The 17,893-nt window shown below is 32.3% G+C and overlaps 1 protein-coding gene and 2 long non-coding RNA genes across 3 annotated transcripts; 1 reads left to right on the forward strand and 2 right to left on the reverse strand.

Annotated features, from left to right (window-relative positions):
* Positions 1–255: 255 nt before the first annotated feature.
* LOC105329147 (uncharacterized) lies at positions 256–1,829 on the reverse strand. The gene is made up of 4 exons (XR_010709318.1): positions 1,548–1,829; positions 1,273–1,449; positions 938–1,047; positions 256–712 (listed from the first exon to the last, which is right to left on the reverse strand). It is a non-coding gene; the product is annotated as an uncharacterized lncRNA (long non-coding RNA).
* Positions 1,830–4,320: 2,491 nt separating this feature from the next.
* Positions 4,321–11,213, reverse strand: LOC136271411 (uncharacterized). The gene is made up of 4 exons (XR_010709319.1): positions 10,998–11,213; positions 10,719–10,892; positions 5,017–5,126; positions 4,321–4,777 (listed from the first exon to the last, which is right to left on the reverse strand). It is a non-coding gene; the product is annotated as an uncharacterized lncRNA (long non-coding RNA).
* Positions 6,230–8,291, forward strand: LOC136271397 (uncharacterized). The gene is made up of 3 exons (XM_066071366.1): positions 6,230–6,690; positions 7,391–7,949; positions 8,235–8,291. The coding sequence occupies exons 1-3, from the start codon at positions 6,497–6,499 to the stop codon at positions 8,289–8,291; spliced, it is 810 nt and encodes a 269-aa protein (XP_065927438.1). The 5' UTR covers positions 6,230–6,496.
* Positions 11,214–17,893: the final 6,680 nt, after the last annotated feature.

Genomic DNA, 17,893 nt, shown 5'->3' on the forward strand with positions numbered 1-17,893 from the left:
ATTTGATTAAATTATATAAATAAAAATGTTTGAAATCTTTGTTCTGAGCTATCATATTATTGTTTTAAAAAAAATGTCATTTTTTCTTTTCTTTTAATTTTTAATTAAATTATAATAGTTTAATGAGTATAAGTGTTTGATCTATATTAAATTGAATGAAACATTCATTTAATTAGAATAAGATGTAAAGGCTTACTATAGTATTACTTTGATAGGTCAGATTGTATGAATACGACCGTAAATAATAAGTCACCGTTTAACACTATAACTGCAATTTAATTTCTTAAAAAGCTTTCAAATCGCTGAAACATAACAATTGTACAAAAAGCCGTTTGTTATCCGCAGTCCGCATATGAATATTTTACAAAACTGTTCTCAGTTGAGCCAATTTTATAATTGTTAGATATTTATTATCAGTAAGAAAGATAACGACTCGTTAAAGCATCACATATGTTGAAAACAGTGATCATTGACTTGTAGATACAGATGTTTAACTGATGTGGAAAATCCTCGTGAACTGCAGTTTTCTAACAATGATCTCTCCTGTCGAAGATATGCCAATTTGGTGGTGCTCCATCGTCTGACCAACAACCATACCTCCAGCACGATTGTCATTTCCATATTGCGTCACCTCCTGTCCACTCTCTCCACCCCCACCGTTTTGTTCTCCATTCTTTGCACGCATGCATAACATGCAATAGCAAAGAAACATCTATATTTAAAAGTATCGTAATATTAATTTAAGGCTATTCATGGCATACATATATCTGCTTGCTTGCTAAAATAAGTTGATAAAAATCGCATGCAGTGATTTAAGTTACAAAATAAATGAAAAAAGCAAATATTCAAGTTTCTTAATCTTTAAGTAATTTCACGTGAACATTTATTATGTTTGTTTTAAACGTAACTTGATAAGATCAAGCGAATATTAGAGTACCTCAAGAATGACGTAACATGAAGCCGCCAAACAGAGGAAGAACGCCCACCCTTTGTCGTGGTCTCCGAAATTAGCAACAACAACCATGCATCCCGAAAAGCCAAGAACTCCTGCACATAAATAAACAGAAATGTGCCCTGATGGTTTACAATGCACCTAATACAAGGACAATTCTTCTTGTTTGGATTTTTTTATCTCCTTTTTATATAGAAGGCGTTTATTATGAAAGTATAATGCATGGAACATTCATTTCTGTATGTTGGTCAGCAGTTCAATCATACATCAAGGAATCCTTTAAATTAAAATCTAAAACTTTAAAATTGATATATATCCACCTGCAACTGGATAAAGGCAAACCATGCATCCGCCAAGTATTGTACAACAACCCGTCTCGTCGTCGTCGTCATCGTCATCACTGCTGTTACAGCAGATAAAATATATGGTTGAGATGGATGTAAGGACTATGATTACAAACGAGGTCACCTGAAGACCAAGAACTGCAGCACCGAGTCCTTAATAAGATAAGTTTAATTTGCAAAACATTCAATTGAAATGTAATGTAAACTGAAAAATATTTTGAATATTTTGAGGCTAGGTTATATATTTCTACCTTCAACGTCATCTGGACAACCCATATTGTAGACAACTCCTCTAAAGCATTCTGTTGTTGAGTTGTGCTTAATCCAGTATGGAGAGAAAAATCCACAGCTTTGCAAGACGACACTAGGCAACAACAGACAAATTATGCAGCATACTACCATAGCAGACTCGGACCCCATGATGGACAGTCAGAAATACTATAAACAATAAAACAATACCGAAAACAGAAAAATGTTGTATTTGGGATTTCCACTTTCAGTTTGGAATAACGTAATCAATCAGTGTTGTTCAATGTCGTTCTGTGTTAGACGATCCCGTTTATTTTTAGAAGTCATTTAAATCTTTTTACAGTTGTAACTAGAAGATTTATTGTTATTGAAAAAGTAATGGTTTTTTTTTACCTTACCATTTGCTATGTTTAATACATTTCTGTTTTATTTTTTCTATTAGAATTGAAATGCTTAAGAAAAAATACTGTTGAACGATCTAGAATGCTTTTTAATCATTTACCCTTGACCATTGACAGTCATTTCATATTGATTTACAAGGTAAACACTTTATTTTGTAATGCCCCGGAGTCTCTATGATGAATAATTCAAAAGTTGTGTTTTAACGAAATATTTCAAGGGCATTACCTCCATGAAATAAACATCAAATATTTGTTGTATAAATGGATTAAAGGAGCCTCAAAATCAGCTCAAGACGTAAGTAAAAGTTTAATGTATCTTTATTTTATGCTTTCAAAGGAGTAGGGATAAAACGCATTTACTACATAGGAGCAATAACTCTTTCCCTACTTCAGGTTGGGGGCTTAAAAGCTATCTTTTGAAATGTCTGAAAAAGTCTTACCACATCCATAAACAGGTTTTCTATTTATTTACGATATAAATATCCGACTAGAACAACACTATCCAAAAACATTTAACTTCAAATTTTACTTGATAGCTTGATCAATGGCTAAATTAAGAAGTGCTGCTAGAATCCCATGTTTAGTTTTGTTTTGATGCAACATACCGTTTTCCATGCAAACTGTAAAAAAGTTGAGAATGTTTTTCGAGAACCTGTTGAGATAATGTTTTTCGAGAACCTGTTGAATAACTATTTAATAAAGAATAGCATAGGATTCTAGCAGCGGTTTGATCAAACTAAGGTGATTTGCTCTCACTTGGTATCTTTTATTGTATATTTTGAAACCGCGGGGCAGTGATGTTCTATTTTTTTTTTTGCTTATAAACGTAAGTTCTTTATTGTTGTCACTGAAAATACACCAATGTAGCAGTAATGTACTACCTGATTTTATTGCATTGACATCTATTTTATAGGTTAATACTAAGTTTTCGATCTGATTCAAAAAATTATTCAGTCTCACGATTTGGAATATAATCGACACAATATGTGGAAAAATTGCCAATATGCTTCCTTAACCTACCTGCGCATAGATCATATATTGTGCTTTGAAAATTAATCTGAATATTAACAATATCAATTTCAGTGGTGATTTGTAATAATTTTTTTTTATAAATTATTTGTTTTCTTTAAGAGAAATAAACATGTATTGCTAATCGACTTTAACATTGTCGCTTCATCCTGGTATATTTTGAACAACGCTATCTAAAGATGCAATACTTAGTAAATACCATGAAGTCATAAACGATAGTTCATGCTTAAAACATAAATTTTTGGAAAACCAGTTAAAATGATAATGAAAATTAAATATAATAATATGTTGCACAATTTAACTGTTTAGTGTAAATATCGTAATAAATTATTAACACATTTTGCACATCAGTTATTATGTTAACATTTACCTGTCTAGAACTGCATGCATCACATTCATCACTTGCATATGGTAATTTTGTGTCTCAGTTAATTCGATACGCAAGGGCATGCTCTTCGTATGAACAGTTTCTAAGACGAAGCAAGCTACTGACAAACAAATTGATAAAACAGGCCTATCAACAATCTCGCTTAAAGTCATTTTTCCGTAAGTCCTATGGTCGATACAACGACCTTGTCAGCAAATACAATCTCCACTGGGTCACATGCTGACTGACGTTTTTCATATTAATTGTTATACCATAATTAATCACCTAATTGTCTACGGACTTTTCCGATTTTTCCCCGATTACGACAAAGAGCAGACGGCCGTTGGATATAGCCATATATATATGAATAGATCGTTGTATCGACCATATGATATTTATATAAATGTTTATATAAATATTTATAATATTTATATAAATATAAATTTATATGATATTTATATAAATGACTGGTCCAACAATATCAGGTAACGGCTTATATATAAACTACTGGTCCAACAATATCAGGTACCGGCTTACGCTGGTAGTTACCTGATATGCAATGTAAGGCGTCAATACCAGGAGAGTCCGCTTAGCACACCGGAAACGGAAGATAAACAAGCGCCAAATACGCCCTAGCATCTCAAGAAAATTATTAATCAGTATTTTTTTAAAAAATAAATCCATGTTGATTTTTTTACTTATTAAGAATCACATTTGTCTTGAATTTGATTAAAATATATAAATAGAAATGTTTGAAATCTTTATTCTTAGCTATCATACTATTGTTTTAAAAAGAATGTCGTTTTTTCTTTTATTTTAATTCTTAATTAAATTATAATCGTTTTCTCAGTATAAGTGTTTGATCTATATTAAATTGAATGAAACATTCATTGAATTGGAATAAGATGTAAATACTTACTATTGTACTACTTTGATAGGTCATATTGGATGAATACGACCGTAAATAATAAGTCACCGTTTAACACTATAACTACATTTTAATTTCTTATAAAGCTTTCAAATCGCTGAAACATAACAATTGTACAAAAAGCCGTTTGTTATCCACAGTTCGCATATGAATATTTTACAAAACAGTTCTCAGTTGAGCTAATTCTATAATTGTTAGATATTTATTATCAGTAAGAAAGACAACGACTCGTTAAAGCATCACATATGTTGAAAACAGTGATCATTGACTTGTAGATACAGATGTTTAACTGATGTGGAAAATCCTCGTGAACTGCAGTTTTCTAACAATGATCTCTCCTGTCGAAGATCTGCCAATTTGGTGGTGCTCCATCGTCTGACCAACAACCATACCTCCAGCACGATTGTCATTTCTGTATTGCGTCACCTCCTGTCCACTCTCTCCACCCCCACCGTTTTGTTCTCCATTCTTTGCAAGCATGCATAACATGCTACAGCAAAGGATTATCTATGTCATAAAAATACATATTATTGAATATCATTGATTTATTGCTATAACAGCATATTTATCAGCTTACTTGTTGATCAAAGCAGATAGAAATATTTTATCGTTTATTTTAATCTACGTAGTAAAAAAATCAAATGTTGGAAAATATTAAGATTTCTTTATCCTAAAGAAGTTTTCTGTCACATGATAACTGTTTATTTCAAATGCTACGTAATATTATGAAGTACATAATAAAGTACCTCAAGTATGACATAGCACGATGCCGCCAAACAAAGGTAGAACGCCCATCCTTTGTCGTGGTCTCCAAAGTTAGCAACAACAACCATGCATCCGGAAAATCCAAGGATTCCTGCACAGAAAAGAAAACAGTTAACAATTTTGTCAGCGTTGTTTACTGGCGAGAACATATGTTAAAGATTTCATTTTATGACAATGTATACCTTAAATTTATAGGTTAGCTACGTTTACATTGGTTTTTGTTATTGCTTGGATGTTGTTGTTTTTCCTTTATATTTAATTTTTAGAAGGCGCCAAGCAAGCTATGCCAGACAGTCTTATGGCGATCTCCCAGTATGGCATTTGTCAGGATTATTCCTATACATTGCCTTAATTCTCAATGCGCATAAGTTTTAAGTTCCAAAAGTATCAAAGGTGCCAACTATTTCTTTGTCATTTTCGGAAATTGAATACAAATAACTCAATCGGGTTTTCCTTTTTAATGAAGACCAATCGTAAAAAAAATATAAGTTTGGTTATTCAACGATTGGATCGCCGTAGTGTTGGTTTGTCTGGGAAACACCACAATGGTTTAAGCAAACAAATTACACAAACGTTGTTTTATGATTACGGAATTATTGACTGTTAATAAATTCTGTTAGTAAGCTGTATTTTTTTTTCAATAAAAATCTGGGTTTGTAAACTTGGTTCCCTGAAACCGGTCATTTGCAAGACTATTTTGTAAAAAAAAAAGAAAAAAAAGAAGAGGCCCATGGATCTTATCGACGAACTAAGTAGTTGTCGTATGGTTTTTGTAATGTACATTTATGTGCATTATAATTACAAGACTAATGAAATCATTTTTGGGAGTTGATTTTTAATCAACTCTCCTATGCAGTTACTCAGTGTTTGGACCTAAGCACAAACTAACACCGCTGATAATATTTAGTCCTGGAAAATAATCGATAGATTAGATGTAATGTATTCTAAAACATTGTTTTTCAAGGAAACTTATTTATAGATGCCCTGTAAATATTCAAATTTTAAATGGTACGAACAATTTAAATATTTTTGGTAATCGTATATGTATGTATTCCTACGCCAGAGTTCAATATATCTGTAAATCTCAAATCTCCGACAAGCAGAGAGTCTCTCTTGCTTATCGTAGATTTACGGTGTCAGCCGAGCGTCTTGTTGAACGAGACTATAGTTAAATATTGCTTGGATTCATTCTACAGACCCTGAAACGTACTACTACACCAAAAAAGCGTGCGAGTTTCGTGTGAGAAACGTTTCGTGTAAACCGTTTAGCGTTTCGTGTAAACCGTTTAGCGTTTCGGGCAAAGCGTGCAGCGTTTCGTGCAACCGTTCAGCGTTTCGTGTAAATCGTTTAGCGTTTCGGGCATAGCGTGTGAAACGTTTCGTGTGAGAAGCGAGCGAACCGTGCGCGTTTCGTGTAAAGCGTGTGGGCATTTCCTTCGGAACCCCCTTTCACATTTCAAAATGGCGCCCGGTCGAGGAGGAAGGAGCTTGTCGTTGTCGATTAGAAATATCATCATAAAACTCCACAAAGCCGGCATTTCGCCTGTTAAGATTTGTAAAACTCTTCAGGATAAACACCAGTTCAAAACAACGAGACAAAGTGTTCGACGGTTTATAATCCGCTTTGAAACAACTGGATGTGTTCACGATAAAAGGTTTGTGCTTATAAAACGTACATGTCAAGACTTTCATACAAACATATAACATGCGAAATTAGATAAAAAAAATAATGGTGTTTTTTTATAATCGAAATAGTTTACCCCAGTAATGCGTAAGGAAAAATGGTACATGTATTATATTAATCGCATGCATTCACGTTTTGAAGTAGCATACCGTTCCACATACACACTGATGTTAATGGCCTAATGTTACATACATGTACATGTATATAATACCTATTTTAGCTATTCATTTTATTTAAATTACGCTCACAGACTGATTATATATTTCGTTAAAATTATAAATATACACAGAGCAGCTGTTGTGTTGCCAATATTGGTTACCATTCTCGACATGTACCCTGTACTGTAAATTTTCCAAAATGGCGGTCGATGTTTTTCCCAACATTTGTTTATGAAACTCGTTTGTGATTGTAGAATATTTTACGTTTAAAATTTGTAAGACTGGACATTAATTTTAAGAGGAATTTTTACTGAAAATGTATGTACATGTATGTCATGAATGTATCTCATACATGTGGTACAATAGGTGCTATCTAAGGATATTTTTTTATATCCCTGTTTACTACATTTTATCGGCTACTGTTATCATTTATCCTGCATGTACAGTGTACCAATCTGTTATGGTCTCTTCTGAATTTTTTATTCACCAACAAATGCAATTTTCTTTTTTTAGAAAGCCAAGGCGACCAGAGCACACAAAAGTGAGGAGGATTCACATGCAGTTCATTAACATGTGGATGGCCCAGAACCCAGTAATGACTGCTGCTAATATACAAGGCAGACTTGAAAAACAGTGCGGCATTCAGTTGTCCAAGGAATACGTCTGCATGCTCCGTAGAAAGCTGAACTGGACACCAAAGCACATGAAGTATGGACAATTAATTTCCCATAAGAATGTGAAACACAGACTTGATTGGTGCCTTGACCAACTCATATCTAAGGACTCCTTTCGTGATGTGATATATGTGGACGAGTCAACAGTGGAGATGTGTTCTTCGGGACGACTTTTTTTCCACAGGCATGGATCCAACATGGATAGACTACCAGCTAAGGCACCCAAACCAAAGCACTCATATAAAGTTAATGTGTGGGGCGGCATATCGCACAGAGGAAGAACAAGTATCTGTATATTTTCTGGAATAATGGATTCGGAAATATATCAGAAGATTCTGGAGGATAACCTACTGCCCTTTGCCACAGCCAACTACCCAGATGGCTTTCGATTGTATCAGGTAAATATTAAAGTAACTGCATGTAAATGTAAAAGTCAAATGCAAAGATGATTCAAAGGCATATCTATTATAAAATTTTGAATCTTTCTTGCTTTCTATGGAGCATTGCTACATGTATGCATTTCTGTATGGTTTGCAAACAACAAAATTTCTTTGAAAATCAAATATTTGCAGATGATTTTTGATACATAAAATTTTTACAATCCAAATTTATTACATGTAAATCATTAAATTTGATTGTTCATAAAGGGAGTATATTTCATTTTCTGGTGGATATGATTGTAGGACAACGACAGAAATATCTCTTTGAAATATCGATTACTGATACGTAGTTTGATGTAATTAATTCTTTGAATATTACACAACATGATTCATATAGGGTTTTGCGAAATTCTTATCAGAGAATAATTCATATTTTTAAAAATGTGCATAATTCAAATACATATAGGAAACTACTTGCCATGCAAATTAATATATTGTTGATTCTAAAATAAATAATAATCGATAAAATCAACTCCCGTCAGTTCGTCAGTACTTTGATTAATATACCGAGATTGTTTATTCCAATAGACTTTCTAAGTTCTTAAAAAAATGTTAAACAATTGTAGCATAATATACAGTGACATACATGTAATTGTACAAATCTTAAGTACAAAAAATTTTAATCAGTCGATATCACACCACCCTACTCTATATAATATTTAAAACCCAGTCTTAACACCAAAACCCCCAACTCAGGGGCCATGAAATGTATTCCGAATCATCTGCTTAATGCCCAAAAGCAGAGGACAACATTTTTGAAGAATTGCTACATTCATTTCGAGCCTCACCCTAACACCAAAATCCTTGACTTAGGGGTATGAACTTCACTATTTTGGAAGAGGTACTCCCAATAACAACTATATACTGATAGTTCATCTGCTTAATATCCTTGGGCAAAAGAGAAGATCATTTGAGAATAAATGCATTTTCACTATATAATTATTAATGTCCCATCCAAACACATGCACCCCTGATCCAGGAACCATAAAATTCTGAATTTTGGAAGCAGCGTTCTTCTTCGTCATAATTATTTACTTTTTTTCGTGGGCTTAATAGCCAGGATCAAAGGTGGATATCTTTTAAAAATTAACTCATATCACATTATAATCAATAGAGCCGCCATAACTCAAGAGCCACTTACCCAGGGGCTATGAAATTCTCAATTTCGGAAGAGGCATTTTTCCTTATCATAACTATGTACTTAGTTAATAGGCTTAATATACAGGAACAGAGGAGATGATATTAAGAGCATTAATGCATTTTCACTATGCAATCATTAGAGCCCTGTCCTAACACAAGAACCCCTGACCTAGGGGCCATGAAATTTGCAACTTCGGAAGAGGCATTCTTCCTCATCATAATTATGCACTTAGTTAATTGGGTAATATACCCAGAATCAAAGAAGAATATTCTAAAAAAAACCATGATGTACTCTCACTATACATTTAACAGACCCCCGCCCTAACACAAGAACCCCTGATCCTGGGGCCAAAAATTTCACAGTTTTAGTAGAGGGCTCAATGTTTATTATAATCGTGCCATCATTTTGACTGCCCAATGCCAAATAGTAAAGAAAATGTTCACAGATTGTATAAATTCTTATTTATGATTTGGTTTTAGCCCCGCCCCAGGCTTAATTTTTGCTCCCGTTCAACTATAGATGCTTTATGCCAGAATGGGTTATAATTGGTACCGGTTCGAGAGATGAAGAATGTTATCGCATGACGGCTTGGATGCACGTTGCAAGACGCACGACAACGGGCGAAAACAGATAGCAATAGGTCACCTTAGTTAACTCAGGTGACTTGAAAGACATTCGGGTAATCTAAAAATGATATTTTAAAAATTGATCATTTACAACGTTTATGTAGTTTTTAGATCTCAGGTCTTCCAAATATTTGTTTGAATTCTTATGGGTACCGATTGGGTCCCTCTGTTAGCAGAATTATTTTTATATTCATATGAAACATATTTTATTTTAAGGGTTGTACATGTACGTGTAAAAAAGAAATCACTCGCTGCAGCTTTCAGCTCGACATTCAGGTGTATCGACGACATATAATCTAATAACATCTGTTTCTTCCATTTTATGGTCGACTCGATATATCCCTGTAAACTTGAATTAAAGGATACCACATAGTATGAGTCATCCGTTTCATATTTCAGGAAAAAGGGCGATTAACACATCATGCAATCGATTTTTGCAATTTAATTATTTTTTTCGATTATAGTAACCGTGGTGAGAAATTGCGGTGCATTTTAACCAATACCCATTTTTTAAAGAAATATACTTGCATTCAAAAGGTGATATTTAAATTGTTGCATTTTTTGTTAAGTCAACATAATTTAACACAAATCTAAATTATACAATAACATTATTTTTTTTATTCATAAAGTATATGATGTACAATAATTCGCACAGAAATCCCATAGTGTCTTTATTTAAAAAAAAATGTCAGATCAACGTCTTTTTGGCCGTTTTGTTCTTTGATTCTGTTTTGTTTTTTTAAATATGTGTATTGTTTTTTTTTTCCTTTTTTCATTTATTTTTCTATTCATTTTCTAGGGGGATGTTAGTTATAAAAAAAAACTGCATGCATGAGACATTCATTTTTATAAATTTATCTGCTACCTACACAAATATCAAGATATCTTTTTCATAAACAGCAGAAACAACATTGAAAGAAAAATATAAAGGAGGAAAGAATGAAAAAGGCAGATTTCAACCTGCAACTGGATAAAGGCAAACTATGCATCCGCCGAATAATGCAAACCCGCCTGCTACTTCGTCTTTATCGCCATCATCGCTGCTACAGCAGATTAAATATACGGTTGATATGGATGTAAAGGCTATTATAACGAACGAGGTCATCTGAAGCCCATAAACTGCATCACCGAGTCCTTTAAAATAGTATATTTGTTGTCAAGCAAAATTCAACAACAATGTTATTATAAAAGTAAAACAAATGTTTTGCTCACTTTGAAAAATGATTAATATATTTCTACCTTCAACATCATCAGGACATTCCGAATTGCGTACAACTCCTCGAAAGCATTCTGATGTTGCATTGTGCTTAATCCAGTATGGAGAAATAAATCCAAAGCTTTGCATGACAGTGCTCGGCAACAATAAACAAATAAAACAGCATACAGCTGCAACAGACTCGGACCCCATGGTGAAATGGGTCAGAACAACACAGAAAACAAAAAAATAATGTGTTTGGGATTTCCACTTTCAGTTTGGGATAACGTAAACCAATCAAAACAGTTCAGTGTTGTTTTATATTAGACCGTTTAGTTTGTAGGGAAATTGTTGATTTCTTCTTAGAGGGACTAAACTATGTCTAAGACTCGCAGATTAACCATATCTTTGGAGGGGTTTTGCGTGTTACAAATGTTTCATGAATATTATGAAAACAGTTCTATGTGCTTAGTTAACAGCTGGTTGATATCTTCCAAAAGTAGACTCCTTATGTAGTATAAAGCCAACTTTCCCCAAAAATAAACATTTTCCCCTTACGTGTTTTGTTTCAGACTCTAGAAAATATATTCATTGAAAATAAGTGGATATTTAAATGTTTAAAGAGGTATTTTAATTTACGTGGATTGAGTAGTCGATAAATAAGGGTCTTAATTTAAATTGAGATACAATCGAAAACTCGTTGATCTATTTGACACTTCAAAAAAAATAATGTTACTGACACATATCTCGTATCATTTTTTTTTATTTTAACGACTGGGCAATATATTATCTTAGTCATTATTAAAATGATATTATTAGATCCGTTAGCAATGTCCTGGTCAATGGGCTATAAAATATCTTTGAGTACGATTTTTTATTCCAAATCTTACTTCTTGCTCCAAAATCGTACTCGAACTAAAGGTATCGAGGTTATTAAACTTTTTTCATACTTAGACTCGTACAAAACGACGATTTTATGAGTCAGCTATGGAGTTTTCTCAAAGTCGTACTCAAAACTTTAAATCTCTATAAAATGTAGTGCATATTAGATTGTTACATATTGTAATGTTGCTAATAATGAAGGTGAGTTCAAAAGTAAAACAGAGCTGCAACCAAAATTATCAAAGTTAATCTGGATTTTGAGCTGCATTCATTAATGTAAATAAAAATAAACAAAATAATTTCATGTAATTGTTCGATTTCCTAATAATTTAGTATTTAGACAAATACGGCCCATACTCGTCATTATTGAATATCACGATATCAACGTATCTCTATCCATTAGACTATTCAGAAGCACTTGAAGGTCTCATCTTTGAATTTAATTATGCGTATCTAGGTTAGTTCTCAAAATTACATAAAAACTATAGCTCATCATGTTAAATGCCTCAAACCTTGAAAGGGGGACATTTTATAATATCAATTTCACAAAGCAGATATTGTCTGTCGAAAACATTGGTATTTAAACAATCCCTTTTCCTCTATGATGACAAAATGCTTTGAAGTATGATAATTAAAAATAATTTTGAACAGCTATATGTTTTTTCTTCTAAATTATCTTGTTTAATTCAGCTTGAGTATGAGCACATTCAATTTAACCAAATCTCTTCAATAACACATACATGTTTTCTAAATAAAAATTATTACGGTTCAGAATATCAACTGACATTATACACAGATTTCTATATATTCATTTCTTGATGCAGGTTTCCCGAATTTATGACAAATCAGTTGTTACAGACACATTATGGAAATAGTTACTATTTCGAAAATGCGACAGGTGCCTGAAACTATATAAAATACAAAACTCGTGTAAGTTTGTGAATTTAATCATCAAAGAAAACATTTAATTGTTTGTATATACATCTTTTTTTTTACAAATTGATAAATTGATTAAAATATTTTTTTTGTAATAATAACTAAAGGTATATGTGGCGTATTTGAAGTAAATATTTTGACACGAACATAAAATGAACATCGTGCTTCTTATAATTAGATGGTTCACAAATTCCAGGTCCATAAAACATCTTATAGTTATTTGTATTTCAACTTTGCTTCACGTCTGATGAATATCATTGTGATCCGCCATTTGTAACGCCACTGCGCAAAAGTGCGGGAAAACGTAGCATTGAAAACACGATGGAAGAACAGTTTGTTTAGAAATAAGAATCAAATTTTCCACGTCTTAAATCAGATGATACTCAAAGCATGATAAACTGAGTAAGTACCTTCTCTCCTTGAGGGATGCATGTACTGAGTATGTTTATTTATTCTTTATTTAAAGTTTCCTCTAAACGAAAATACTATTTTGGTTTATAACTTAAACAGTACAGACAAGGAACACACGGAGCACTGCCTAGCAAAACCCCTACAAATTCATGATAAAGACTTAAGTTGAATTCGGCTTTAATTCATACTCCATCAATCTACATCGTCTACGATGACAACCTTCCCTTTGATCCTTTTTTGTTGTTCTGTTTCTTTTTTTCATTGCCAAATTTGACAAACCTACCGGTATACCTATCTGTTTCGTCGTCGCCATTGTCGTTGATAGACCGAGATGGATGTGACGTGATCCATTTTAGGCGGGGTTGTTCAAATTTATTTTTTATTTTCTAACGTACCGGTAAAAATTAAACAATTTTGTTTTATTTCTTGTATCTTTGTTATGCGATTGACTAATACAGCGTGATTTGTGTTAAAGTCTTTTAGTAAAGATATGAAGCAAATAACCTTAATATTATATATAATATATATAATATAATATATAATCTGAATATTGTTATTAACTTCAAATACGCAACAGATACCTTTAATAGTACTACTGTTTATGTAAATAAGTACTTAAATTGAAAACAAGTATTCCTTTCAAAGGCAATGATATATAGATAGCTAGAAGCAATCAACATGATCAGTTTGATGTAAAATAACTACAAATACTGTATTTTCATAAAATATAGAATATTTTGAATCTGTTCACCATAATTTCAACATTATAAACCGTCAACAAATTTAATTTTGGAATAAATTTAGGGAAAGCCATTTGCAAACTCCTTGTCTAGTTTTATATTTTAACGTAATTATTAAATGCTAATAATCTTCTTCTTCTTCTTTATTAATATTCAGTATTTAATGTATGTTTGCATCTCTTCAGGTAAATGAATTGAAATAAAACTGAGTAAAATGTTATATAAATACTAATCCAAAGCTTCAAGTTTTTATAAGAACTACTTAATATGCAAGCGGAATGTGTGCGCACTTGGAAGCATTTGCCGGATGCCTCATATGGACACAACAGTGATCGGCCGAAGCCGATCACAAAAAAACCCCAGTAAAACCGTCATCTGAATTTATGTCTTACATTATCATGATAATTACGTGCATTAGTTTTCTTCATGCAGTTGCTAAATTTTTCGATTAATCGAATAACGGGGCGTGTAGATTTCATTCCTGTCAGTTTCATCAGAAATAGATAGAACCATACTTGATGAATGTAAATATAAATTGTCCACATTTTATTGTGTTTCTTATATTATTTGGTTTAAAACACACAGTACCGATCAGACCTAACCTACACCAAAGTAAAACAATACTTAACCACGGGTTTACGTATTTGGTTTACTTGGGGTTAACTCCAGGTTTATTTTTTGTAAATTTGGGTCCACTCGGGTTTTACTATGGGTTTACTCAGGGTTTACTTTGGGTTGACTTGGAAACTGTACGCACTAAAGTACACAGCTAGCATCTGCTTTCAGGGGCATACTTCTGACTGGGTTAACTCTCTGTGTCCACTCTGGGTTTACCTTTGGTTTACTCTGGGTTTACTCTGGGTTCACTCTAGTTCTGTTCGATAATTGCCGACTACATGCAACGAAAAGCAAAATCAAAACAGACACGAAGCTATTGTTGCCAACATTTAAGACCTAAAATGAATCTGTTAAACGTTAGGAACTGTTTATTTATGATTGTAATGAATAGAAAGATAGACAAATCAGCTTGAAAAAGATTTTTACTGATATATTAAAACTATATAAAAAAAAAACCCAGGACATACGAGCCTTGTTTAAATGGCAAAGAATTGTGAGCTCTGTTTCTTGCTTATAACTTAATGACTGAATCTCAAATTTCATTTGATAAACTCCCCTTCCCTAATTCAAATTTGCTCATTATAAACAATGGATATCATGAAAAAAAAATTAAAGTTTATATCTGTGTAATTGTTGAAATTAATTATGACAGTCAATGGATAATGTTCTTTTAGATCTGTTAATTTATTAACATTTGTTACTCAGGGAAAAAAATTAATCTCTCAACATTGAGGTGAGTTAACTTCTTGTTCCCAGTTTCACTGGACTCAGAATAATTGTTACACAAACATAGATTAATTTATGTATCCTGATAAAGTTCATTTGAAGTTGCCAAAATCATTAAATGTTAGGACCCCCCTTTGAAACTTCTAATAAACAACCCATATGTTTTAGCTATTAGGTGCATGATGAAATTGGAATGACAGATCAAACGGACTCTGAATTCAGATTGACACACCAAGCTCCACCCCCTCCACTTTGGACCCTCCAAAGTGAAGGGTCCATCGTTTTAAAGCATTGTAAGTAATAAAAACAGAAAAATGGAATTTCACCCTTTAAAGAACATCTTTGTGCTAGGACAATTTATCCAAATTGCATTCCGCCTTTAGTTTTGCAAATCCACTTAAACTAGAGTTGAAAACTTGAAAATGCTTACCTCTTGAACTATACAAGCATTTAACTTAAGGAAGGAGTCTTTTCTGGTTTTCGACTTGTCAAACGTAAATTTGATTAATTGTTCATTAAATCAAGATGAAAGGAAATTAAAACTAGTATATTTTTCTTTCTTTTTTACTATCATACAACTTGGCATAAAAAATGTAATCAATGTTTAGAATCGAACAAGGACTATATTTTTGGCGTAATATTGGCGTAGGAATTTATCACATGCTGCGCAATTCAGAATTGCTGCAGATTAATGAGTCTGTTTTGGCATTTTATAAACAATAACAATTTAATGTTGGATTTTTTTTACTAATGTGAACTAACAATATGATACTTGGGTTTCAGAATATGTTTTTAAAATATGATTTGCCTATCAAATTACATTTTTATAAGCTTTTTAAAGCGCCCATTCTATACATTGATTTTTGTGAAAACATCACTAAAATAAGTTTTTCTCTCTTATAAAATGGTCAATATATTAGCTTTTCTGTCAATTTATATCTTTATATAAAGTCTTTATAATACATAAAAATCAGAAATATTTTATTATTGGAAGCATAAAAAAATAATCAAAATTTCTTCAAAATTTAAGAAAATTAGCGGACATGCGGGCTAAGCAATATCAATTTTAGTATAAATATTTATTCCAATTTAGTAGTATAAGCTGATAACCACTCTGATGGTCTATGATTTCATTAAAGATTAGAATCTTCAAATCTTAAACAAATGTCTACAGAACTACAAAGAGCTACACTTATTTTTATCATCCTGTACGTTGAGGAAAAAAGTTAGTGACTTTGACCTGACCTTTATGCGAAAACAAAAATGTCAAATTTGATTAAACTGATAGAATCATTAGGTTATATGATCCGTTTGACTGTGTCAAAATTTCATGAATTTCTTATTATAAGAAGTATGCTTGATAATGAAAAGACTCCTTCCTTAAGAAAGATCCATGTTAAACTTGTCATTCGATTCAAATGGATGGACTGTGATATTTAAACATCTTGAAATTGTATGTGTAGTGTTTAGACATCTATAGATCTTTCTTTTGACTTAATCTAAGTACACCATTTTAAATTTGTTAAAAAATCATCTATATCATTCATATGAATTTTATGACTGATTTCAAGATCCTAGTATCACATCTTTCCCCGGAAATATTAAGGAATAACATGATTTAGATATCAGGACAAGTCAAATACGTGTAGCTTATAGAAGTAAAAAATATATCTTAAACGTCACTGACTTAAAAAAAAATTAGAATCCCATGTATCAACATGGAGTTGAAATTGGGTCATACATGTACAGAAGTAAAGATTAGCAAAATAAACAGCAAAACTCATTTAGTGCGAACACGGATACAGCGACATCTTTGGTATAGCAAAAGTCCCCGGCTGAATTTTTAACAAATCTTTGCAAAATTTTATTGCAATAGCAAGAAAAGAATAAAAAACTCAGAAATTTTCCGAATAGCTTATAGTCTCGATAAAAACGCACCTAAAACGACAGTATACGACCTACTATACATTTTTTTTAAAAGCAAAGAAAGTCAGCCATCGGAATATTAATTTAAGAGCAAAAGTGAATACACAATTTATTAAAATTCGAGATAAATTGTTTCCAGAACAATAATAATATTCGGGTCACATTTAATTTTCAGCCTTATTTTCATGGCTGTACATGTAATTGAGGAGATAAGAGTGTAACGGTGTACACCCGATGTATGACTGCACACATACTTAAAGTTGTAATTTTGTAGACATAGCTCTCTACTTTTCATGGTCTGGTGACAATCTACAATATATTTACATTTTAATCTCACTAATAGATTTGGGGAGATGTACGCAGACTCCGGCTTGAAGCTGCAGACGATTCCCATTGACAGTCGATGCGCAGTTTGACCTAGAAACTGACCGGTTTCATAACGTCTTAGAATTTTTCTAACACGAACTGTCTAATTTATTCCCAAAATTCCAATTTGCGCAAGCGCAATTGAAGTTTCATCCTAACTTACTCAGCCTGCGGGCTGACTAACAAGTAAAACAAAAAATATGTAAAAAAAATTATAAGAATGAAACATATTTCTACATGCAAATTTACTCTAAATCTATTTAAAAAAATAAGCATAATATTAATTCTATAAAAATAAACTCTCCCACAGAAACGCAGTTACAATATCTAAATGT

This window comes from Magallana gigas, chromosome 9, assembly GCF_963853765.1.
Source record: "Magallana gigas chromosome 9, xbMagGiga1.1, whole genome shotgun sequence".
Taxonomy (NCBI): domain Eukaryota; kingdom Metazoa; phylum Mollusca; class Bivalvia; order Ostreida; family Ostreidae; genus Magallana; species Magallana gigas.